The following is a 26,507-nucleotide window of genomic DNA, read 5'->3' as shown; positions in this document are numbered from 1 at the left end:
GCCCAAACGTTTACAACAGATCAAAGATCTCTTGTCTATGTGGTCTGTGGGTTTACTACCACACCCATGAGGTCATGTGGCAGTAATTTGAATTCACCCTGTCAATACAGGAAAAGGACAGCAGGCACAAAGTACAGATTTCATGCTACAAAACGTCCGGGGTGGGGTTGGGGGGGCATGACTGTGAAAATTGTTGACATTTACCTTGCTGTGCTTGTTCACTTAGGGCAAGAAAGGCAAACAGAACAGGTTTCAAATAGACTGTGTTCACAGCTCTCTTCCTTCACTCATCATAAACAACACATCAGCTCCTGCACCAATGTTCAATTAAAGAGTCCAATGTTCGCCACAGTACAGTCAGACAGGAATGAAATACGAAAAAATACACGTATTCCACTGCAGCTTCAAATCCTGAGGTTTTTCTCTAAACCCCATGGGAAAAAAAGTCTCTATTAAGGATAAGTATTTTTCTAAAAATGCAATCCTTTCATTTCAAGTACTGAATCTGAAAAACTAATGGTTATCCCGCAGTCAGGGGTATGATTAAACATTTATGATCTCATATGATGCCAGGCTGTTAACTGTTAAGACATGCTTACCTTTAAGGGACTACTGCATGTGAAATCTTTCAGCCTTGAGTCTCTTTGATAACGCAAATGAATCACCATGTAAGCAGCCACAGCTGATCATGAGGTCGTAACAGTATAAAGAATCCCAAACACCCAGTGGTGCACAGTTTCCGAATCTGTCTGGCTGTACAAGAGTTCCTTCACCCCATGTGCAGTGTGCTTCTTTTCCTAAATCGACCAATCCCAGTTTTCAGGACTGTTAAAAAGCAATGCGTAATGAAGGATAACAGGGTTGCCCTCATTCCCTCCTGTAAGTGCCCTTCTGTACATGAACCGATGGGATGGCATATCTAGCCAGTTAGAACATGCAGCCTTCCATGAAAACCAAGTTCTCGGCAAAACATCAAACAGAGGCTGCCCTCCCACCTATTGTTACACACAACAGTGGGAGAATCACACCCGTCTGGAGATCCTGAAAAGACCGGAGGCCAGGGGGAGAGTCCTCAACAACAGAAATGTAATAGGGCCCTTGTAAAGTAATGAGTAAAACACACACAGAAACACACAGACATCAAAGATTTTCCGGTGCCTGCAAAGCAATAAAGACAATGCTGGCTAAGTGCTAACAATTACATACTGTATTACGGAGGTACTGAAAGATAATCAGTGCAGTCTTTGATTCTACCGACTCTTGAACTAAATGTTAAAAGCAGGGATGTTCACAACTTCAAATTCAACTCAATTTTTAATATAAAAAATACAGAAAATATACCAAAGTATGCCATTTCTGTATTATTCATATGTTTTCATTTCCTGTTAAATCCTTGCTAAGAAAAGCAAATGTTTTGCCATTTTCTTTTCACAGATGTGACGACAAATGTATTAGGAAATGTATCATCTGCTGTTTCTTGTGCCTTCATTTTTCATATTGCGTTTATATGATCCTTTTTCACCTTTAGATTCTTTGTCAGTGTACAGTATGTAAAGACAACTAATCTAGGCAAAACTAAAATCAGGTAAAGGACAGCTTTTTAGTTTGCTTTGTGTACTGGCAAGCATTTAACTGCCTGGCCATGGTCAGCTATTTGCCTAAAGAGAAAGATAAAGATGATTCCACTATTTCACAACTTCTACAAATCCAGAAAAAATCCCACAAAGGAACAGTCACAAATGTGTTCAAAAAAAAAAAACTTTGACGAAGGAGACAATCCCAAACTGCTGACCCTGTATAATTATGGACCACACACCCCTCTAACACTGCCCTTGACACAGCCTCTTGAAGTACTACACATGGGGCTTCTATCTCAGGCCAACTAGTTCTTGTATTGTATTGTATGTATTGTACTATTATTATATAATTCGTTACACTGTGGCTGTGTTGTCTGTGTTAAGCTGCTGTTGCACTGCAATTTCCCTCACGGGATCAATAAAGTATATATCTAACACCGACCTCTAAACTGTGTTTGTGTGGGTTTGCTCTGCAATGGACTGGCACCCCATCTATGGTATAACCCAACTTTGCACCCTATACTTCCACGACAGGAGAAAGAACAAGCAGTTTCTGACAAACGACGAAACAGCAGCGGTACAAACGCATATATCCAGTCATAATCCGGCCTAAAATAATTTAAGTCTTGACTCACCCAGCTTCTAACTCAGTTACTGTGTCAGAGGATCTTAAAAGTAAGAAATACGGTGTCTGTAAATGACACACCAGAAGGTAATGTGAGGAATACAATGACTGATCTTGTTTAGAGGTTTTCTAACTATCAATCTTTACAAAAAAAAAATCAAATTTACCTACCTTACATCAGAAAGCTCGTAATACATGTTCCGCATATCATCCTTAATGTACACCGCAACATTAGGAGACTCCAGCATCTTCATGGTGAGCTGCTGAGGGAAGGCACTTACGAACAGAGCACGGATTGTGTCCGCACTCGTTATTTCATTTGGCATTCTCATCTGTTTGGTTTCATCTCCATACTGAAGATACAGCACACCTGCAAAGCAAGACCAGACACACCACACAAATCAATCGTGGATTTATCACTGATATCCTGCTGTATCAAACAGAATGGAAACAAACACGGCAGCGCACGCCACAAAAGGCACGACGCAATTCTGCATGTTGAAGCTGACATTCCTTTAGAAGTTAACAACGAAATCTGCTTAGGGAAAAACATGAAAGTGGGTAGAAATCTTCTATACATACAGACTGTTCAATTCACCAACAAAAAGGGAGACTGCAGAGAAAACAACCATAAGAAAGAATTAGGCAGTGCTCCAGAAGATGCAAGCCTTCTGTGGAAATGTGCACATGCAGATACATAAACACATGCTCTCCAGGCAAAGAAACTACATTTCACATGGATGTCATTTCTTTATCAACAACAGACAAGAAACAGAACTAAACAGTAAGTCTATCTTTCAAGGGTTACCCATAATACTTTAATGTTACTGGGGTGGCACAATGACATAGTGGTCAGAACTGCTGCCTTGCAGCGCTGGGGCCCTGGGTTCAATTCCAGACCTGGGGTGCTGTCTGTGTGGAGTTTGCATGTTCTCCCTGGGTTTGCATGGATTTCTTCCGAGTGCACCAACTTTTCTCCCACAGCCCGAGGACATATTGCTATGTTAACTGGCTGCTGGGAAAATTGGCTCCGGTGTGGGCGTGTGTGTCAGTGTTTGTGTCCGTCTACCCTGTGATGGACTGATGTTCCATCCTGAGTGTCTCCTGCATAGTGCCCACTACTGGCCGAGACAGGCTCTGGCTCCCCCATAATCCCAAGTGGAAGAAGCAGTTAGAAATTTGATGGCTTTAATATCACTAAACCCTTACAAGCAGTTCTGTTAATGTTGCATTTCAAATCAAATGTCACCAGTGTTTTTGCGGGGGTGAGGTCAGACTGTATCGATGGCATCTCTGCTCTGTGCAGCAGTGACCATACTGCATCACTGGCCTATAAAGTATCTGAATCTGTCCGTGGGAATCTGTCTCAGGAGCTCCTGATCAAGCTGGCCTGAACTACATGTCAAGAACACTCTCTGAAGATCACTGATGCACAACAGGTGCTTGACAGGACTAATTAACTGAATCTAGCCAACGTGTGGGTCAGTTCAAAAGTGGAGGTGTTCCCAAAACCAAGATCTGATCCTTGAGTACGTCTTCAAGCATAGATTCCTCTTTCATGTAGGCACCTCAGAACAGCAGCGGCACTAATCCTACATTTTACTAATCCTCACGTCCTGGGAGTGTTTGTGCATTTCTGGCAAAACGTTGCTCTGGTGAGACAATTCTTGGATTCCAGGACTCTTAGATATCTACTGTGTGCCAGCACCTTCTAAAATGCTTTAGTGGTTGCTCTGTGAACACTGCAAAGCCCGCCAGCAGATGTGCAAGGATTTTAATCCTCTTCTGACATCCGTAGCATCACAATGAAACAACTAAGCATTGGATGGCTTCACTGTTTTCACACCTCACATGTTTCAAAGAGAAAATGTTAACTTTAAAGTTAAGCTCAATCAAGTCTTCATTTCAGAAAGTACTTTTGCCTAATTAGACACCAACTCCTTTACCCACACTTAATACTGTACATATTTCAACAACAGGCTGCGTGTCTTGATGTGTAGTGTCTGGTGCTAGAGAGGACATACACACACTCTGGCAGCGCTTGAATTAAAAATAAAAAGTTCAGTTGCTTAATGCGTCTTAAACCTAAAGCATTTTCATTGAAATTTAATTTGAAATGTAATAAGCAGGGATTGTATTATCGAACTGCTAGAATAACAGGATGAATGAAAATGGACTTTTGATGGCACTACAATGTTTTCAGTAGATGTCTGGCTCACTTCTGCAAATTTAAAATCTGCCAATATTTCAAGAAAAAAAAATGTTTTATTTGTGGCAAAACAGTGCGCTCATCAACATGCGATAGGAAAATCAATGAGAAATATAAGAATTATTACAATTCAGTAATAAATCACCTTCTGTCTCCATCTGCTGCCTGAAACCTTGAAGATCGTATCGATACTGTACATTGTCTCACTGAGGTTAAATAAATGCAGTTACTAACTTGTTTTCTGGATATGTGTGATACAGGCAAAGTAATTTTTTTCAAATGTCCACCATATTTACAAAAAAGAACATTTCTTTATAATCATGGCATTGATAAATATAACTGATAATTATTACAATAAAAGGCAGATCATGCTCTTAAAGTAATGTGAGAATAAATTGTGCAATAGAATGTCAGATAAAGGAAAAGCAAAAAAGACAATACTTAGCTGAATAATAAGTAATTAGCTGAATAATAAAGGAGGTAGACTATTCTGTTTTTTAGACAATGTTAAATCTGAGAAAAGTGAAACAAAAAGGTATTTTAAAGGACTGTCAATGTTTATCTCCTTGTGAAGCAACAAGGCTACTGGTTCGTGCAATTCAGTCAAACAAGATCTAGAGAGGGTGGAGTAGGCCTGCCAGTACACATTTCAATATATTAGCAAAGAGGGAAAGGGAAATGCTAATTAAGGATTAAGAAATAAAACACTGTAATAGATATACTGTACAATGACATGAGCCCTAGAAAACACCGGTTTGATAAAGGTGTATAACTCAGCTTTGGCCTTTAGAACAGATCAGCAATCCATCTTAAAGGCAAACTATAAAAATAGTTTCTTAGCAATTAACCAATGAAACACAAATGTACGAACGCAATCGGTTAACCACAATAAGAAACACAAAGTACAACACAAGCATCAAAGCTGAGGCACTGTATCGGCAGGTCAAAATTTCACTTGCATCCGGAAACTGAAAGCTCAGTTTCACCTACTGTTTGCCCACCTGGCTCAGACGAGAGAAAGCGTACCTAGAGGAGACACTAGTCTATTACTGTAATGTCACGACTTTCGGATTGATGATGAAATTCAGATGAAATTCTAGCTCGAAGACGAACAGGAATAATTACAGAGTACAATTATGAAATTCATTTTTCTGTTTCAATAAAGCACAATCTTTTGGATGCTCTCTCTGCCTATATTTGAATCCATCTCTTCTGTCCATGTTTTACACACCTCATCCGATTCATGGTCGTAAGGAAGCCAGAGCCTATCCCGGCAAGCAATGGGCGCTAGCTTCATGCTTTTTTAAATAATTAAAACACATTACCCCTCCTTTATCAACATAAAGCCTTTCAAGTCACTTTAGTGGTTTCAGTCAGCAGTATGTGATGATACATGAAAGCTCCACTCCAAGTTCTCCTCATTGTTAGGAAAATGGAGGATATATGAACTGCAACGTAAGCAGTCAACTGCCAGCACACACTGAGGAGTTGGAGTGATTTTATTCCTGTGGCCTTCTTAACTGTGGGGTTGTAAAAGCTACCAGATGTTACTGAAATACTATACGCCACACTCAAGCCTACTTCAGAAAGAAAACATTTTTTTAAATTATAACTATTACAATTTAAGGCACACAGAAGTCAATTCAGTTTTCATGTAATGATTTATTGCGCCTATGGGCTCCTAAGTGAATTAATCTCATTGCAGACTCTCAGCCACGGTGTTCAGTAGCAACCAATCTATGAGTAAGGATGAAGCCAAACAATTCACTTTGCCTTCTACTTTCACAACAGCGTTATATTTTAAGATTACCTTTTTTGTTCTCCAATTTAATCACAATTCATTATTTTCACACCACATTTTATAATCTGAAACATCTGTGTTCAATCAAACTGAGTTCCTATTTCCAAAATCCATATTTTCCAAATGTAATCTAGAAAACTTCAAAGCTCTGATGATGCTAAAATATTTTTGTGTTGATACATACAACATTTTTGCGTGTCCCTTTCTCAGAACAAAAACTGATAAAATATTAATTTCACCATGCTCCACCCAACAGCTGGCATTGTGCAGTTAGTCTTTGAATTGTAATAATCACTCTGTGTGGTCTAAAAGAAGTAACTGAGGTTTAACATGTCTAGAACTGTAAGAAATAAAAAAAATAAACCAGCAACTTACAAAAGTACTGCAGACAAATCCCAAGATCTCAAGGTCACATTTATCACTTTTCACTTTCCCCCAGGTTCCACAGCTGGAAGAAAGCTGGTCACCGTCACAGCCCTGTAGCTTAATGTCTGAAGGAATCCTAATAACCGTGCCCAGCTAGAGTCCACATCCACCTCCCAACACAGTTCCTCCCTCTTCCAGCTCTTTCAACAGGCCTATCTGAGCCGGCTGTCAGCAGAAACTCATTTTTAAGAGTTAGAGGAATGCCAGCCCATGGTTCTCAAAACATATATTTAGCTGCTTAGAAATACGGTCACTGGTTCTGCATCCTTTACCATAAAGATAGTTGGCAAGGCAGTCTTTTGAGAAAAAAGCATACTAGAGGTTTTGTCATTTTAGAAAAAAAAACATTCTGGATAAAAAAACAGGCCATATTTAAAGTTAAAAGTAAGGAGAGCTACAGAACGGCGATGCAAACAAAAGTCTTCACCACAGGCTTGAATTTAACCACTTAAAATAAACATTCAACAGAGAAAGTAACTGGTGTTAATACTGAATGTGTTGGCCTCTCCCAATTACAGAGGAGTGTTTCTCACATGATCATTTAATACTGTATGTAGTAGTTCAGGTGGGGAGCTGCGTCAGCATCCGTAGGCTGCAAAGGAACAGGTAATAGGTTTATTCCATGCTGAAAAAAAGAAGAAAGAAAACACGTTTCGGCCGTGGAGCCTTCTTCAGGTGTGAAGAAGGCCTGAAGAACACCTGAAGAAGGCTCCACGGCCGAAACGTTGTGTTTTCTTTCTTCTTTTTTTCAGCATGGAATATACCTATTACTTGATAATTTTAAATGTTTGCTGTAACTGTAAAGCTTAAAGCTATTGGAGTGTTTGTGCTTATTACAAGAGCAAACTTCACCTGATTCTGACTAAATAAAAGGAAGGCGGACTTAGGTGTAGATGGAAAGCCAAGAAGACAGGCTTTTGTTATTTAGAAAAGCACTGCACATAAAAAATACAGGAGGAGCTGGAAGGAGATCTCCTGGGAAAGCTAAGGCTGCTGCTGGAAGAGGTGTTAGTGGGGCCAGTAGGGGGGCGCTCACCCTACGATCTTTGTGGGTCCTAATGCCCCAGTGTAGTGACGGGGACGCTATACTGTAAACAGGCGTTGTCCTTCGGATGAGACGTAAAACCGAGATCCTGACTCTCTGTGGTCATTAAAAATCCCAGGGCGTTTCTCGAAAAGAGTAGGGGTGTTACTCCGGTGTCCTGGCCAGATTTCCCATTGGCCTTTACTAATCATGGCCTCCTATAATAATCCCCATCTCTAAACTAGCTTAATCGCTCTGCTCTCCTCCCCACTGAGAGCTGGTGTGTGGGGAGCGTTCTGGTGCATCATCCAGGTGGGGCTGCACACTGGGGGTGGTGGAGGGGATCCCCATGACCTGTAAAGCACTGTGAGTGGAGTGTCCAGAACGGCGCTGTGTCAGGAAGGAACGCCGATGAGTCAAGCGGAGTCTCGGGCCCTCGTACCTAGCGACCGGTCCTTGGTCTGGTTGGTGGAGCGCACCACTGGGAGGCTGGCCCTGGAGCGGCTGCCCCTGGTGAAGGCTGCCGGAGCCTCTCCCTCGGACATGACTTCCCCGGACTCCGCCGCGGCCCCGGAGGGGTGCTCTGCCTGCTCCCCGGCGGCGTGCTTCGGGCTCCTGCTCTGGAAGACAAGACCGGGAGCCACGCTGTAAACCTCCAGACACACGCGCCCACCCATGGACGCCATCTCTCAACCTGGCTGTCAGACACTCCTCCTCTCAGCAGAGAGGGACCCCATTCTCAATGGCCTGGGCTTGCTCCTTGATTCAGGAGGAGACACCCATTGAAATAATTTCAGTTTCAGCAGAAATAGAAAGTGACTCTGTAAAGCCAGTCTGTGATTTTTTTTAAAAAGTAACCCTTGGTCAGAATGAGCTGAACAATGAAGATTAATGTGTTTGTTTCTTCAATGCTTTATTGTAAAGGCTAGCTTGATCCTGACTTACATGTACAGTCAATGGACACTTGAATTAATGATACAGGAACTGCATTCAATCACTCCACAAAGGTGGCATTAGATCAATCCATTCAAACCTACTACACCACCAGTACTGGGGTTTATTAACCCTGCACGATGCGAGTTAGGAGGTGCACATTCCCCAGTTCTTTAGTTTTTGTAAAGAGCACAACATGCTTGCAAAGACAAACTAAACCACTCAAATAAAAAGCTAACATCCAGGTTAAACAGTGATTAGGTCTGCATTCCACACTCTTTCCAGACAGTACGCTGTGTCCTCTCCTAAACAGAGCAATCTGCACATAGGTGCTAGATGAAGGTTAAGCTGCAGAGCAGAAATCACTAACCAGAAGAGAAGTGTTTATGTCGTATAGAAGATTAAAATAATTGAATAACGAAACTGAATCAGTAAATGAATAAAAAACGTGCGCGGTATGTACAGTCTTAATCCTAACATCTATGAAATTACTTTTATTTTCGATGTACTCATCACACTTTAGCACATGCATCTGATTAGACCACTTCTGAAGGAGAGGAAGACTCTGAACCAGATCGAACACAACCAGTCATCACTGCGCTCATGCTGGTGTTTAAAACCAGCGTCATGCACCAATTCAAACAGCACACAACGTTGGAAACCCACAGCCACGGCAAGCAGTCAAAGTTATTTTTTTCTTTCTTGACAATTAAAAAAACATTTAATTTTAATGGGGATGCAGAGGACCAGCAGTACTGTACTTATTTAAACATCATTTCTGACATGTTTCTGACTGTATGTCATAAGATGAAGTAAAACTGTAAGACACTTCACAGTATGCAATCCTAAGTCATTATGGAAATTTTATTTAATATGTACAGCAAGGGAATGCCTAATTGCATGGCAACTAATCAAACTGAAACTTCTGTTAATTTGGTTTATTGATTCATTGGCAGTCATTGTCCTCTGAACTGCTTCCAAATCCCTCGAATGCTTTTCCTTAGTCCATGGTCTCATAAAATGTCAAAGTGAGTGACCATTAAATCCTGTAACATGAACCATCCTGCACTGTTTAAATTGTAGCCAAAAGGTCACTTAACAGAAAGTCCTTTATGAGAGACACTAGATTCGGATATGCTCCGGCTAAAAAGCTCACTGTCTGCTAAAACAAATGACTTCACAAACCCCTCCATGTCAGCCTGTTGCTGGCATGCACGGCTGTGAAGCTGCGAAGTGCACAGTGGGAAAGCAAACAGGTTAGTTGATATGCAAAGCGCAGAATAAAGAGCACACTCAACTCGGAAAGGATGCAGATAAGATAAATAGCATACTAACTCTCTGGGATGACTCGATTTTCAGCAAGTACCTTTGAATGTCAAGTTCAGAGTGAAGGGAGGCCAACATGCACTGTTTGGCCTAATGGACGGTGAAGGAAATAAAGGAAGGAAAAGATCAGCAAAAATACAAGATGGCAAATCTAAAACTTCAAAATCTAAAAGGCTGTGCCACACTGATGATTAAACAAAGGCTGATTTGGCTTCAAATATAGTAGAAATCAGATCATTTTTCTGTTCATGCTGCAACCCACATGTCCGGAAAAGTTATATGAATACTTCCTCCCTCCACATTCATTCAGTTTTTGTGAAACTCACCTGTACTTTGAAGACAATAAGCAAACTGTTTCCTTAAGGCTATGCTTTCAGATTCTGTAGGAACCAGGTTTACAGAACATTCTTTTTACAGAGGACCCGTCTTTACCTTTACCTCTTTCACTTGGGAAAGCGCAAATACTCCTCTGGGGGTGGTTAGTATATTTTAAAATGACTGTTGGACAAAACCCAACACCAAAACTGGTAAGAAGATCACAACTCAACCAGAAACCATATTACTTAAAAGACTGGAATTTTCAACATATTAGTTCTACACTTACTGATGTTTATAAGGACAGAACATGATTGAGAGAAAAAAGTCCTTTGTTTATTGTCCTATCAATGATAAGACAGCAGCAAATTATCGATTTGAAGAAAATATTTAGCGAAGATTGTGAGGTTCATTCCAGAGATGAAGTCTGCTTTGGTTTTTCTCAGTCGGAAACATTTTTGTTTGATACTGGCAAGTTATGACACTAATGGTTGTCATCACAAAAAATATTTTTAACTTCTTTGGTTTTTATGTACATTATGAAGGTCTTTCTCTCCAGTCCCAGGTGTGTGTCTCTGAATTGTCTGCCACTCCTTTTCATACAGTCAAGCATCCTGTTCTTTCACATCCACATTATTTAAAGTTGGAACTGTACCTGCTCAACATTAGTGCCTTCCGCCGACATGAAACTCCCTTTACAGGATGACTTCTTGAACTGAAATACAATCCTTTCGAGTTTTCAACAAACTGCTGATTTCTTTTATATCTGTGAGTTCACTTTTAATCCCAGACATTGAATATTTAATTGAAAACTAGAACTAAAACATCTCGGTAACAAAAACGTCAATCAAATCAATACAATACCAATGTATTTTTGTATAGTGTTCATCATCACAAGGCATTCCCGAGCACTGAGATGAAAAATACAAGTAATTTGCTTTTATGATGCATGCATATTGTAAAAAAATAATACATCAGAAGAGGTGACTGTGCAGAAACAGGCCTAAGAACCCACTACCATGTCCTTCCTAATATCCCTTCAGTTGTTCTTCAGGTGCTATTAAGCAGTTGTGTTGCTTTTCCAGGCTACACATTAGCCTGCCTTTTCGTGTCAGATATGCACATTTAACAACCCAAAATGCGAGAGCATTTATTTCCTTTGTCACCCTCCTATAATTCATACCATTATGGGAGTCAAAGAATTTCTTCGGATGCAGCCATTTGAAACACACATTCAAGCCAAGACCGAGAAATATTTTTCTTCCACAAGAAACACAGTTAATAAAAAACGAATTAAAACATTCAGTTATTGAAAGGAACTTTACACGTTTCCAGACTATTCGCTATCCAACAAATACTTTGGCTTTACTACACTACAGGTCTTAACAATATTGCTAGAAGCCATGAAAGACTTCGCATGTGTTATTTCTTCTGATTATTTGGGAAAATAACAAATTAAAGAGATAGACATCTTTATATAGATGTAGTTTGTCTCAGCACAAAACTAATGTATGGCGCTATGTAACACCAGGATATGTGACGCGTCCTGAATATTCGATGATTTTCAGATTATATGGACAACCTTGATCCACACTTTGGGACAACTGCCTCATCCACAGAACAGGTGAACAGCTGAAAGTTTAAGGATCTCTCCAGGCAGGTAGTTACTCAAGGAGGCACTCAATTTCAATCCCGGAAATTGAGAAAGGATTAAAAGTCTAGAGAGCCTCACAGTGCCAGCTAGCCCCTGTTCATTCACACAGAATCAATACCACAAATCAATATGCACCAACAAGGATACTGTAAGTAAAAAGACAAAAGCATAATAAGATGTCATCATGCTAACAGGCCAATGGTTTTATTTCCATGGCCAGTAACTTTATCTTACGACCTGTCAGCACTCAATATTGTTTTGCAAAACAGAAAGCACTCACCAGGTAACAGTTGGCAGTCAACTTTGTTTTCTGATGTGTGTGTCTTATCTGGACATCTACTACAAACAGAAACCTAAAGCTTGAAAAACAGCTGAACTGATGAATGACCAGTAAGTTCATTTTTATGTGGCAGGCATGTCCAATCTTCACTTAAAGATGCAAATTTGGATATACCTGAAACACCTGGTGTTTTCAGCAGCAAATGCACAAGCGCTGGTTCACTTCAGAAGACTGATCTCCATCAGCATTCCTTGTCTATGTCCAGCTTGTATCATAACAAAGGGAACAACAAATCATAAATCTAAAAGAGTCCAAATTCAAGCCATCTGTATTGCAACATCCATCCACTGTCAAACCACTTTTTCCAATTCATGGTCATAGGGCCGGAGTCTGTCCTGGCAAGCAATGGGCGCAAGGCAGGGTACACCCTGGGAAGAACACCAGCAGGGCACAAGCAGACAAAAACAAACACACATGAGGGCTGATTTTCACAGAAGCTATACCAGGTATGTCTTTGGACCGTGGGAGGAAACCGGGGGCACCTGAAGATTACCCTGTACAGATTACACCCTAGGAATTGAAGGCAAAACTCCAGCATTGCAAAACAGCAATGCGAGGCCAGCATAGACAAACAGTGATAGTCAGGCTGAACACATGGGTTAGACCACGAGCCGGCTGAGGCATGCAAAGCACAGCAGGTAACCCGATGAGCCCTGGAGGAAAGGTGCCGCCCAGAAAATCCGTTCCCAGCATTACAAAATGATCAAGTCAGCCTGTGGTTTTTATATGACATCCCAGCAACATGAAGTACAACGAGGTCAGCTGCAGGAACAGCAAAAACACCTTCAGGAAGTACAACAAGCCAGTATTCACTTTCTAGAATTATGTATTTTTTTAAGGCAAAAAAACTTTCTGCAATTCTCAGCAAACGGAAGAGAGTCTTGCACTGACTTAAGATCATCCAGCTCAAGCTGATGCAAACACTAAAATCTCCATGTACAACCTCTGAATGATATTAACTGAGTGAGTAAGTATTAACTGAGTGATACTTACTACCCATAGTCCTTGAATAATGTCATTTGGTTTAAGGCCCTTTCTCTGACTGTAATGATTAAACCCAAACTCTCACCGAAGGGAAATTCTTATTTTAATTACAGTGCTTTATTTCAATAGGAAACAAATTAGAGCTCTGATTGTTGAGGATGCTGCTAGTACAAACAGCTCTGTGAATGACTGAGAGCACAAGATCTTCTTATTTCTGCCTTTTAACAATATGCTGTAATTGTCCTAAAGTGACTTGCAGGACAGAATCCACAATGATGAAAATGAAATATCCAATTCAACTTGGGTGTGCACAAAGGAAGAAATCAACAACATTCCCCAGGCTGAGTAAAGATATTGTGAAGTAGGAGGCTGCATCAGTATGTGTAGGCTGCAAAGGAACAAGTAAAGGTTTATTCCAGGCTGAAAAGAAAAGAGACAGATCATTTTGGCTGTGAAGCTTCTTCAGGTGTGTCTCTTTTCTTATCAGCATGGAACAAACCTTTACTTGTTTCTTTGAAGACTGCGAGAGGACCAGGGGAAGGGTCATTTATAACCGGTATTTCCGGAACAAAACACTTAATATACTCGATATAGACCTGAGCAAGATGGCCGCCAAGGTGAACCAACTGACCCGCTGTTGGAAAAGGCCTATGCAGCGAAACAAGGAGACACAGCTGAGCTACATCAGGAAACAGAATATAAATGCCCCAGAAGTGGCGAGCCAGTGCGGAAGCCAATAAGGTGAATGCGTTTTGGAGGAAGAAGAGGATTAGGATTGTGTTTGAAAGGATTAAGGAACAAGGACTACGGACTACGGTTTACGACTATGGTTTACGGATTACGGTTTACGGACTACGGATTGGTGTGGACATACGGACTTTGGAGTTTGGATTGTTTAAGGTTACTGGAGACGGATTACGGATCAGAATTGGAAAACATACGGACAAAGAAACGGAGAAGATCAGTGTGGTGCGAGTAACATCCCTTTTACACCTGCTTTTCCCCCCGGCGACACCACAAGATAATGTCTATGCTTAATAATAATATCATATTAGAGCAGAGGTGATGCTAGATAATCAAAGAGTACTTCAGAACAAGCAAATCTCAAGGGCTGGATGGTATTCTGCAGTTGTTCTTAATGACCAGATGTTACTCATAGACTGCTAAAACTCTTCCAGCAGTCTGTCAAGACATGTGTAATACTCAATGACTGGAAGATTGCTAAAGTATTGCACATCCATAATAAAGGGTGACAAAACATAGGTGAGCCTGAAAGAAGTTATGCGGTAATATTGTTGGAAGTCGAAAACTTGGCTACATTCAAGACATTGCAGAACAAATTCCTCACGTCAGTTAGATACTGGCAACCAAATGAGCCAGGGACCAAACGGCTGCCTCTCAACAGTAACTCCTCTCCTGTTCTGGAATAACGACACAGAATACCTTTCTCAACGGTTCCCACTCGCTGACTTTCAGCCTAAGTCCCCCACTCCACGGAATTAATGGTCCTGGATAATGGATAATTGGATAATGGGCTCTAGTACTTCCACTCTTCTTATAAAATGCCACCCAAGAAGAACTATACTGTCCAGTTACACAACGTCCCCTCCCCCAAAATGGAAGTCAAGGTCAGCGTTCTCCTGCAATGGATGGACCCTTTAATAGTTGGAGTTATCTTGTAAAGTATTCACAGTACAGGCCTAGTTAGGGACTTTAATTAAAGAGAACCCCTGGGACATCCTGTCAAAATCTTCAGATTTGTACTACGTCTTACTCAGTACACACACCGGAGGCAATGTCTCATGTTGTGGCACACGTAGGGTGTAGATTTCTCTTTCTTGGTCTTCTCTAATGTGTCTTCTATCCTGGATAAAAATTTGAGAGTGAACAAATACATTCTGCATACATTTTTATGAAGTCCGGAACTGGAATGATTTTCTCTGCCTTCCAAGAAATGTGAAATTAATGACAGAAAATAATGAAAAAAGCATAAATTATTCATTTGTTTTTCTATTGTGGTGACTTTAGGCAGTGCTAGAGTGCCGACGTATGATGGTTATGGAGACAAAACGTGTTTTTGCACATTTCTGAAAACCTCTGGTGTGTATTTATGGTTTTGTAAAGATTACTGATGGACAAGAGGCTATGTGATCTTTACTTTATTGATAGAAAAAAATACAGACAATACAAAGAACAGCTAAGAACCTCCCTAGGTCTCTAAATGGCCAGAGTTTGCCAAATGACAGCTATATCTACCTATGAGATCATCTTTTCCATAGCCCAGTTCTTTCAAGGTTTCTAGAAATGGCACACTGAATTTGGCTGGAAAAGCATTCTTAAACATTCCATGTTAGGTTGGGTATAAGTAGCTATTTAGGGACTTCAGATGATATCAATTAAACTGAACAAGTTAATAAATACCACTGCCTGATCTCTTATCCACTGGTATTCATGCTTCCTAGCTCAGACCTCTTCCCCAGGTTCAGACACACTGCAACTGTGACTAAACCAGCCAGCTAAATACACTTACATTACAATTTTGTAATAATTGGCAGGTGGACAGATTTATAACTAAAAGACTTCTTGTCTGTAAATTGTTTAGTATTTATATCTCATATTTCAGCTTGCCAATGCACATTCTATTAGCTAATAATGATAGAAAGAAATCCACATGCACACAACGATTAATAGTTCGCTCATAGATGCAACCCCCCATCACTCTGATCTGTATGTGAATGCACACAGCAAGGAACCTGTACAGTTTGCTAACAAACACTTCAATAACCTTCTAATCCGCTTTGAGAGGAATAGCTTTCAGGCTCTGCAACAGGTAGAAATGCTCCCTGATTTGCTAAAGCAATCAGTTCAACCAACAAGCCAGCCACTATGTGTGCATTTAAAGGTGATATAATTTTCCTTTAAAACTGTCCTTCTCACAATGAATTTGTTCTTTGACTGAAGCTAAAAACAAGGCATAAAAAAGTATGTAAATTGTTTAATTATTGCTCATTTTGCATTTTATCAGTAATGCATAATTTGTCCTGAACCAGCTTACCATGTAAAAACCATTTTAGAACACCCATCAGAATCAACCGTTCAATCATGTATTCATACAAACGTAACGTCTACACTGCTAAAAAAACGTCTAAAAGCTCTTTAACAAGAGTATTCTGGAGCTTTGCATGTTCTTCTGAAAAGAGTACAGCTGAACCACGAAGAAATTCAAAAAGATATGTGTCTTAGATGGAAGGTTTCAGACAATTAATTGTGAGAATGTAATTATTTTAATTCACATATTGGATTTCACGAGTAAAATAAATTAAGGTAACCCCATCTTCGTTAACATACATTAAAACTGTTTTGTTTACAGATGGAAAAGACAAAGATTTATTACATGATTATACTAAATATATTATTCTAAAATAATGATTTATAATTACCTGGGCAACATAAGTGGGAAAAATGTGATTAAAAGTACTATAAAGTATTACTAACCATGATGCTGTTACACATGGCTCCTATAAACAACACTGGTCTCTTATAACCCCCAATTTTAATGTACACACAGGCAACGAAAATAACTGCTATGTTGGGTCATCAGGACGCTTTTCTCTATGTGTTCAGATATTAAACAGCCATATAACACATCTCCGATCTCCACAGTAAAGCATACCACTCTGGATTTATGTGCAGGTGTTATAATACATACTGTCCTGTTAGAAGCCCACCCAGCGATGTGTGGGATAAACTCAGCCCATCTTTCACAACTCCGTTCAGCACTGAACCTGCTCCAAAACCATTCTGTTACTAATAATAGTAAAAAGAAAAAGAAAGTATAAAGAACAATCCTATTTCTTCACACTTATCGAATTAAATCAATATTTACCTCCGTATCAGATGAATGGCTCAACGTCTCCAGCTGCGATTTCTGTGCTGGACTGGAAAACTTACTGATGCTGAACACAGAAATGTTTTCCTGTGCTATGTTTCCATTTTTTTTTTAACAGGAGACAACGGATGACACATGACGACAGAATAATTAGACGTCAGGCTTCCAGCCAGGAAAAGAAGTCTCAGTTCACATGCTTTTTCCTCTGCAGTCCCTTTGCAGTCTGTAGAAAACGTACACGAATCCTCGCGAAAACCATACAATACAGCTCCGAATTCAGCTGTCGAGACTGTGGCCTGGAACACTTTGGGAAATTTAGGAGAGGCTCTGTTCACCCAGGGCACATTCTGAAGGTGACTTACTTGTCAAATCTGAAGGCCGACCCGCTCATTAGAAACTTCAATAACGTAATGGAAATAGTTCTCCTTTCCCTCTGTTTCATTTCCTTCGGATTCCGCTCTTTAACAGCGGCTCTGTCAGGTCAGTGCTGGGGCCGGAGACTGTAAGATGACACCGATTTAGTCAATAACAGTAACAGATAAACTCCTTGCCTGGCAGCCCTTTGGATTAGCTGCCTGTTGAATCAGCGCCAGCAAGTTAACTGGCTACTTCATTAATCCCCAAACTGGGGCAGCAAGTAAAAGGAAAACTACCTGCTCGTGATTATATGTCCGTTCCTCATACATTTCTTTGAAACTTTGAAATTTTACAGATTTTACCATATTTACGAATCATAAAAATAAACGTGTCCTGTTCTATGAGTGTTTTTAGAAGTATATTGGTTTCAGACGCTGATTAAACATTTTTGGTACAATTTTGATCAATTAATCTTTCACGACTGACCGTAACGCACTCAATCACCATCGTCAGTCACTCGAGCACAGGTGCCGAGGTGATTTAACCAGGTGAATGTCAAGTCTTGTAAGGTCCAGAAAAGGAATCAACACGCCTACCCAACGCCTCTGAGTCATGTTGGAGTGGCTGGACAGTCGCCTCCAGTGGACCAGTCAGTGAGTGGAACCGAGTCCTCTTTAGTAAGGAAACCAGGTGGAGCGGACCTCCCTCATGGAAGTAACAAGTGTGGTGCAGATGTCCAGAACGTCACCTTAACTGTTGTACGGAACAGATCCATAGATGCGATGGCCTAGAGTGTCCAGTCGCTTTAGAGGTCCACCAGCTGTGACTGAGGGCAACCTGACTGCACAGCGCTACTCTGATCAAAGCATTGATCCGGTCCTGGGGCCCCACTCTCCGCCCTGCCTGTGAGCTCGTCCTGATGCGACATCATGCCCATTCCAGCAGGACAGCACACGTCCCACTGCTGCTCGAGTAACAAAGAATTTCTTGTGAAATGAGAGTCACAGTTGTGCCAAGGATGCCCTACTCACCAGACTTGGTGAGTCTGCCCTACTCACACCCTACTCACACGTCCTCCTATGACAACAGCTTTCTTGCAAGGCCCTGTTCGAGTGATGGACACCCGTGGGACAAGCTGGGGAGAAGGACGGCGTTGACAGCTCGGAGACCAGGGAACTGTGCTCCTCCAGACTCAACAAGAGGAACAAGGCACAAACCGACAAAACCACTTGTGCTACCCGGTGATGTTCGGCTTGGATCGATTAAGGGTTTGGCAACACACGCTACAAGTGACTTTGATAGAAAACACCCTGCTGATGACATGACAGTTCTTAAACAGCACAATAAATGATCTTCTAATAATAATAATGATAATAATAATAATATAATAATAATAATAATGTTTATAAAGCACCTTTCCAAAACCCACAGATGCTGTACATAGTGATAAAGAAAAACAAGGGAAATAAAAAGTCCCCCAAAATCCAATTGCATACAGGTTTATGTAACTAAAATGTAAAATGTGCCTTTTGTAAGGTCTGAGGAAGGGCTTTCCATAACAAAAGAGCAGCGACAGAAGACGTACAGTTACCAACAGGCCGAGAATTAATCCTGTATAGTACTAGCAAAGGACTAGCCTCACCTGACCAGAGCCTACAGGAGAGTGCGTAAACATGGAGGAGTTCAGAGATGTGTGATGGCACCAGATTATTTAGATATTTATATCTTACATCATATCTTTCAATATCAAAACTTTCCAAATGTGTTGCCTATTTGATGCTTGGCATAGTTTTTTTTACTCCCATAAATATTTTGTGCCCTGTATTGTTGGAGTGATTCCATATTAAAATCAAAATATATCCTGATATTGTGAGCAATCCATATTATCTGTCTTCACTTTGCATTGTTGTTGGGGAACAAGAAAATCTGACTTTGTTATCTTCAAAAAACACTAAACATTATGTAACTTTCAACCCAAATAACAAAAATGCATACAATAAATCAACACTTCGGCAGCACCATAAGATGAGTTCATGAAAAAAGCTAAATTTTCAACCTCTCTCGTTTGGCATGTGGACTTCATAAATGATGAAAAGCATGAGCTAAGAACAAAGAGTGGGAAAGGGTAAATTCAGCATTCACTGACAAACCAGGTTTTCTGTAATTGCCTGTGAGGCTTCATCTACTTGGCAGCTTGTTTTATTTGTCACAACTAGTAGCAAGTTTAATCTTGTTCCCACAAGTGAAAGCTGAGACCTTCTCACTATGAAACCGGTGTTCTGGTGGAGCAAAACAAGTAGCAGTGCACGTTTAACAGAAGCTGTTGACCTGCGTAACTTAACTTCTATGTTAACTTTTCTACAATATAAAGGAGAAGTTGAAACTCTAAATAAAATTATCTCCCCCCCCCCAAGACACCAAAACAAAAACCAGTTTCTCCATAACTTGAAACACAGAGCTAATAATGAAAGTGTGAGCAAATGACAGCTCGTCTTGTCCAGTTAGGCTGAAAGAGAAAATAAGGGCACAATCAGCAGCTAGCTGGGCTGGAATAACAGCTGCTGTGCACACTGGAGACTTTCCAGAATCATTCCAGGATTGCTACCCATATTTAAACTGGCTGCGTTGGAATACGGCCTCTCTTTCGGAGGGGACAAGTGGACACAGTCTGGAATGTGATAGGAGGTGTTTACACATGTGTAGCAGTCCAACACATGTCCTCTTGTCCACACACTGCGGAATGTTTGTGCTAGTGTCTAATGGCTTAACACAGATGAGGTTTTATTTAAGGAATAAACTAGTAAACTAGAATCCCCAAAGGAAGATCCTGAAATCGTGCGAAGGGGTGTTCTTGTTCAAACTGACCTGATACAATACGGTGATACAATATTCTACAGCACCCTCACTACACATCTTCTCCAGGTAGAATTTTAAAACTGTAGCACCTAGTGGACGTCAAACAATGTTTTTGTGAAAAAAGCTCCCAAAGTTCACAAGGAAACAGAAAAGAAACCCTTGCCTGCCACAGGGAAGCTCTGCAAGCACAAAGTGAATTCATTTACAGTTCCCATCAAAAGCAGTCCCCTAGAATATTCAGAATGTTGTTTTCACTTTGACTTTATAGCGTGTTTTGTGTTGCGAACAGCAACAATGGCATAAAAACGGGATACATTATGATTCCATATTGTAACAATGTATATTCAATTGTAACAATGAAATGTGAAAGTTTAAGGGGCGTGAATACTTTCGATAACCACTGTATACCTTCAACCCTGTACTCTTTTGAATTCTATAATTCTAAGTCGGAGTATCTATATCTATTTGGTTAAAACTACTGAGCAGTTCTCTCAAAATGTTTAATTTTTTTTAATTTCTGCATACAAAGCAAAACAATGCAACCGACAACCTAATACATCTGGTATACAGCATACTAAATTACAACATATTTTAAAAACAGAAAACTAATATGACTGGCTTATATAGTCAGAGAACAGCATGTGGATCAAAACGTATTCCAAATGTCCATTTTGTGACAAATACTGACTTTTTAGGTAGAAATACACATCGCAATAAATTTCTACATCAATGTGCAGCATTATAAGAACAAAGGTAAGACATATCGAAATGGAATGGCAGTGATTCAGTCTGTGAAGTAACACCTTCCAGCTCCCTATTATTACATTATTTTATCTTTGCCTCTGCCCTTGTGCTATTTTAAAATAGCACAATAAAACAAATCTATTTTCCAGACCAGATGTCCACAGATGGTGCACAGAAACCACAATGATATTTTGACCACCACTTTGTGGCAAAATCAACTTTAGCATCAGTTCAGATCCTGTCTTCAAAAATGAAGAAAACCAAATAAGTTCAGATAAAGAGTTTAACAGTTATTCAAATGTTGGCAAATTACTGTCAGACAGATCCAATGCTAACCCCAAAACAACTCTGGCAATCCTACAGAATACTTGAATGTAGGGGCCATGACTGGTATTAAGTGATTTTTAACGTTCTCCTACCATCTCCTGGGAAAAGTCAGATGCATTTTTTCTGCTTCTGTGTTTTAATATTTGACATTTCCCATGAAAATAAAAAAAAATCCCCTGTATATGCCACTGTGAGTTTTCCTCAACAACAAAAGGGTGATTCATGCCCTAAGCAGAAGGCCAATTCTTTGAAAAAGGGCTTGAATTTATAAGTGAAATCTCAGAGAAAAAAGTGAAAAAAGGCAACCAGTCTTGATTTAATTTATTTCATTCAATTTAAACTTATTATGTGAACATGGGTGAATCTTATGAGGAGTTTCCAAGTGCTTCTATTCTGTAGCTTTTTTGTGGGCTCCTGTCTGCCGAAATTAAATCGACGCACGTTCTCCGTAAGTTTCCACATGGCCACTATCTCTCCTGACCCTGGTTTAACCTGCACAAGAACAAATGTTTTCAAACCAACCTGAAATCTGAAACACCCAGTCCTTAGCCAGAAAACTTTCCATACAGATCTTCAATAACTGTCTGCAAAACACTGTGCTGCACAAGGTTTCCAGCTCTGTGTGATTAAGCCTTCTAAATCAGTAGTGTAATGACAAGGGATTTAAACTGACTTTTTTAAACGAAAATTTAAAACCATCGCCGCCGTTACTTAAATGATACAAAATTACTGTCTGAATCGTTATGCTGTCTAGATCTTCGCAATCCTCAAGCAATCTTGAAAATGAAAAATGCACATGTAGTTTTCATTAACCGTGTCTTCTTATATTTCTAGAAAACGTGACAGCGTTCACCATGGGAGAAAGGCACAACAAGCACGTTCCATATCACAACATGTAAAAGCCGTTTGGAACCACACAAAAAATGACTTCTGAAAGAAACAGCTGCTCACAAAAAACTTTCAATACAGCCATTCTATGAATTGTGCCACTACCATGTTTTGTTAACAGGCCTGGATGTTAAAGTTCTTAGTAATTTTGAAAGGTGCAACAAGAATTGAAGTAAATGCACAGGAGAGAATACTGATCAAACTTTTTAGTGTCCACGACCCGTTGCTGCAACAGGAAACCCATTCACAGTATGAAAACGTGTTGAGGGACATTAATTTATATCCCTTCACTCACAGAACATTTTTCAAATGCGTAGAATGTGAAAAAGATGTCATCATAATTGTAATTACTGTATATTAATATTGTATTTTAACTGCCGTTAGTATTTCAAAGTGATTGAAAAAAAACTTCTGGAAATTTCAACACTTTGCTAAGACTTACATTTTACAGTCTTTCTACAGCTTCATTTATATGGAACTGCTGGTTACTGTAAAACTGCTATTTATGTTATGTTATTTATGACATTATAAGAACAACATAGAACTAATTTAGAGAACAAAAGTTCTCTCTTGCAAGCCAAGTCAGTACTTATTATAGATGAGCCAAAACATGTTACAAAGCACACATGACACTTCCAAGATTTGGAAAGAAGATGCTTCTGTCAAACTTCAATACTGGCTGTGCTACTGACATGTAGGAACATGTATATATTTGCTTAATTTACATATGTTATAAGTTCACAGAACAGTTCCATTTGCATTGAAATATACTAATGGAAAAAAGAAACGCAACACCTCCTCCTCCACACTCTGGCCCTCCCATCTGGGTGGAACAGGCTGAAGAGGGACTCATCCGTGAGGAGGACCTGATGCCACTGCTGACGAGTCCATCGCAGCCTCTGTCTGGCCCAAGCCAGCTGGGTGTGAGGTCTAGGAGCTGTGAGCAGAGGGCCTCTGACAGGTCGCCTTGCTCTAAGGCCAGCAGCATGGAGCCTCACTGTCCGGTTCACTGATGCGGGCATTGTGTCTGCTGGCAGGTTCAGCCGCAGTACGGGTGGCAGATCTGATGTGTCGGTCCTGCTCTGCTGTGGTCACTCAAGGGCAACCAGATCTTGGACGGTCATCTGTCCTGCCGGTCTGCTGAAACCTTCTCTGCAGTCGGGACACAGTGGAGCAGCTCACTCCATAGTGTCTGGCAACGCTGGCACATGACAGGCCTGCTTGCAGCATGCCAATGGCCCTCTCCCTTGCTTGTGGTGACATCCAAGGCATTATGGACTGCACAGAAAGCTGACTAATTGTGGCCTTCTTGCAGTGACCTAAACCTTAATTAAGGCCTTTCTAAAGGTGACCTGATCACACACTGTTCCACCTGGACCTTGTTGGCTAAAAGTGCACCTAACGAACTTTCATGTGATTCGCAGCCTTGCTTGACCTAGATGAGTGCTAGACTCCAGGGGTGGATGACGTGGGTTAAATTCTGTATGCAAAGCACTCCTTCCGGGGTGAGAAGCGCTCTATAAAAGCAAAGAAGCATTGTTGTTTTAAAGAAACATCTTCCCCCAGTTTCAGAACGTTTTGACATTTCCTTTGGACTAGGATCAAAACGAGATGGACACCTTTTGGAAAGGCTGAACATACGACCAGCAAAACAGGCCGCAAGTTTACAAGACTAGACAACGGTATGGCTAATCATATTTTTTTATTAAAAAAAACGATTGTGTATGAAAACCCAAATTGGACCTGTTGAGATGCAACGGGCATGTCTGCCTGCCTTGGTCTCGAAGAATACTGATCCGTTCCTGGTCAGTAGCCTGATCTATTGATCCATTTTAATAAAGCCACTTTCCCTGGAAAGGATCAGTGTCACCCCAAGTCTATCCTGAGAGAGTGGGGTTCAAGGCAGGACAGGACGCCACTCTGTCACAGGGTGCTTTTAAGACTATAGGGTTTAATGAGAAAACGGTCTCTGCACCTGTGGAAACGAATGAGAGACATAACAGTGGACAAGCGGCCAGGGGCTGCTCAGGACTGCCCGACTGTGAGTCATTATGCTCGTACTTCCTTGCGATCCTTTGATGTCAAACCTGTAAGGTCTGGCCCAAGATGCGCTCCAGATGTGGGGTTGGGATGGTTTGGCCTTTAAAAACCACATTCATAGAGCTAAGGCTAAATCCCCTGTAGGATTTCAACTAAAGGAGATTGAATTCAAATTCAGAAATGCCATTATTGAATGGCATACTGCAAATTTTTCCAGAAGATAGCTACTAATGTCTCTGTACTGCCTCTTCTTCAAACCCTCGTGACGAAACCTCCAACGGCCTTTCACTACTATCTGTCAACAAACAACACAGCCCCCTAAAGCGTCAGGCTTTGTCACGCCTTCACACAACCTTTCATCCAGCACATCTCGGCGCTCACTCAAGGAAACACAACCAAACGGGCTGGCGGCTGGTCAGGTTTTCCTTCATTTTTTTTAATGCAAGCAGAGGTTCATTAACAAAAGAAAATTCTCCTTATTTAACAAAATCAGTTCCTCTGCTATTGGTCTGATGTTTTTAGATTACGGTCACACACAGCGATGTTTTTGTAAAATAAGCAGAGCCTGAAGGTTTGTTATATTGTGATTGGATACGCTAAAACACTTAATTGTAACACCCACAACACTCAAGGCTTTGCAACTTTTTTTAAAACCACACTTCAACAGCAAATATCAAACTACGGTAATACATAATAAAACCTGATGAGTTTTATTCACTTTCCTTAAGTGTCCACAGAGACATCACATGGAAGTATATACATATTTCATAATATTGAAATTGCTACAGTTGCTGCAGAACACGCAATGGATCTAATGAGCAATGGCATAGAATCACAAACTTCATCATTATATGACAAGGATAATTGCAAGGCAATAGTATAATCACTCATCAATAAGTAAATTAGCACAATAATGTGCAATACAGGGAAGGAGAGATTTATAATCCTGTAAGTTTTCTAAAGTTTACGACTCAGAAGGTACACTTACACACCATTTATAAGATTGTCTGGAAAATATCCAACTTCTATAAAATATCTAAGGAAATACTGTCTCTTTTTGTGGCTTTATGAAATAATTCTTATTTTCTTACATCAATTTTTGAAAATAAAATGGTCACATTTATTTTTTAAGCTTTAAAACGCTAAATAACTGAACTACGGCATACATACCTGGACCAAGCACAGCGACAATTAGAATTTAACAGTTTTCTTATAAGATTTTAATATAACAAACTTCACAGAATTTAGCTCTGTGATACAAAATGCCTCAGCCAGACAGCATAAAAATATTTTTAGACAGTTACAGCCATTTCAGCTCACATCCAAGTTACAACTAACCGTGCTAAAAGAAAACAGAAACTAACAAGTATTAGCAAACACAAGGCATCTACAACTCCAAAATGCTGGAGAGGGAAGTCCAGATATCTGGAAGCACAAGGCACTTTCACTTTTCTGCCACTGCCAATAACAGAATAATGACATTTAAATTTGTATTCAAACTCAAATCTTTATCTCTCTAGCACCACATGTTTTAGGAGACTTGTTATCTCAGTTTGGCAAAGCTGGTGAATCAGGCTCCCAATAAATCAAAGCTGTGCAAAATTTCTTGGGATTCCTATTGAGAACACAGTCCAACAGCTCTGTTTTTCAGAACACATCTATAAAGCACGATAGTGTCAGCAAATAGTTGAGAAAAAAAAGATTTTTAATACTGATTGTGTAACATTGGAGGAAAAAAGGTACTCGCGTGGCACAGACACACTGCTTTAAAAACCTGGCATGTTCTACAGTGTCAATCATTCTGACACAATAAAGGATAATAAACACTTCACTGACAGCACAGCATGACACCGTTTTAATTTAGCGGCTGAACGTTACATTAATATTTATACTCTTGTATTTACTGACTTGACCTCCATGCTGCATACTATATATATATAGTTGTTACGGGGGGCAGAGATAATTTCTTTTCACTTTTGTTGTATTTATCAATAATTAAACTGTAGTAATGGTCATCTATGGCTTTATTATTGCTTTATTATTACTATAAATGGATATCGATGACCGTGACGTTGCTCTACAGAGATTTGTTCAATTCATTAACTAGGACTGACATTTTCAGATAATTATATTGATTATTAATGATCACAATCATGAAAAGCTTGGATTAAAAATGTTGCCAAGCTGTGAAA

The 26,507-nt window shown here is 40.2% G+C and overlaps 1 protein-coding gene across 15 annotated transcripts in view; it reads right to left on the bottom strand.

Moving 5' to 3' along the window:
- Positions 1-26,507, bottom strand: part of LOC148655551 (sickle tail protein homolog) — a 292,353-nt gene that overhangs the window by 61,365 nt on the left and 204,481 nt on the right. For 8 of the 15 annotated variants that reach the window (XM_088642156.1, XM_088642153.1, XM_088642158.1 and 5 more), the window contains 3 exons: positions 9,931-10,011; positions 8,105-8,282; positions 2,374-2,572 (listed from right to left, as the gene is read on the bottom strand). In XM_088642156.1, the coding sequence (XP_088498282.1) occupies positions 2,374-2,572; positions 8,105-8,282; positions 9,931-10,011 (458 nt within the window). Of the gene's footprint in view, positions 1-2,373; positions 2,573-8,104; positions 8,283-9,930; positions 10,012-17,100; positions 17,443-26,507 lie in introns of those variants that run through there. The other 7 variants (XM_088642155.1, XM_088642163.1, XM_088642165.1 and 4 more) reach the window with 4 other exon arrangements.

This window comes from Lepisosteus platostomus, chromosome 8 (assembly GCF_059453375.1).
Source record: "Lepisosteus platostomus isolate fLepPlt1 chromosome 8, fLepPlt1.hap1, whole genome shotgun sequence".
Taxonomy (NCBI): Eukaryota; Metazoa; Chordata; class Actinopteri; order Semionotiformes; family Lepisosteidae; genus Lepisosteus; species Lepisosteus platostomus.
The sequence above is the reverse complement of the archived record's forward strand: the minus strand, read 5'-3'. Positions and strand labels throughout refer to the sequence as shown.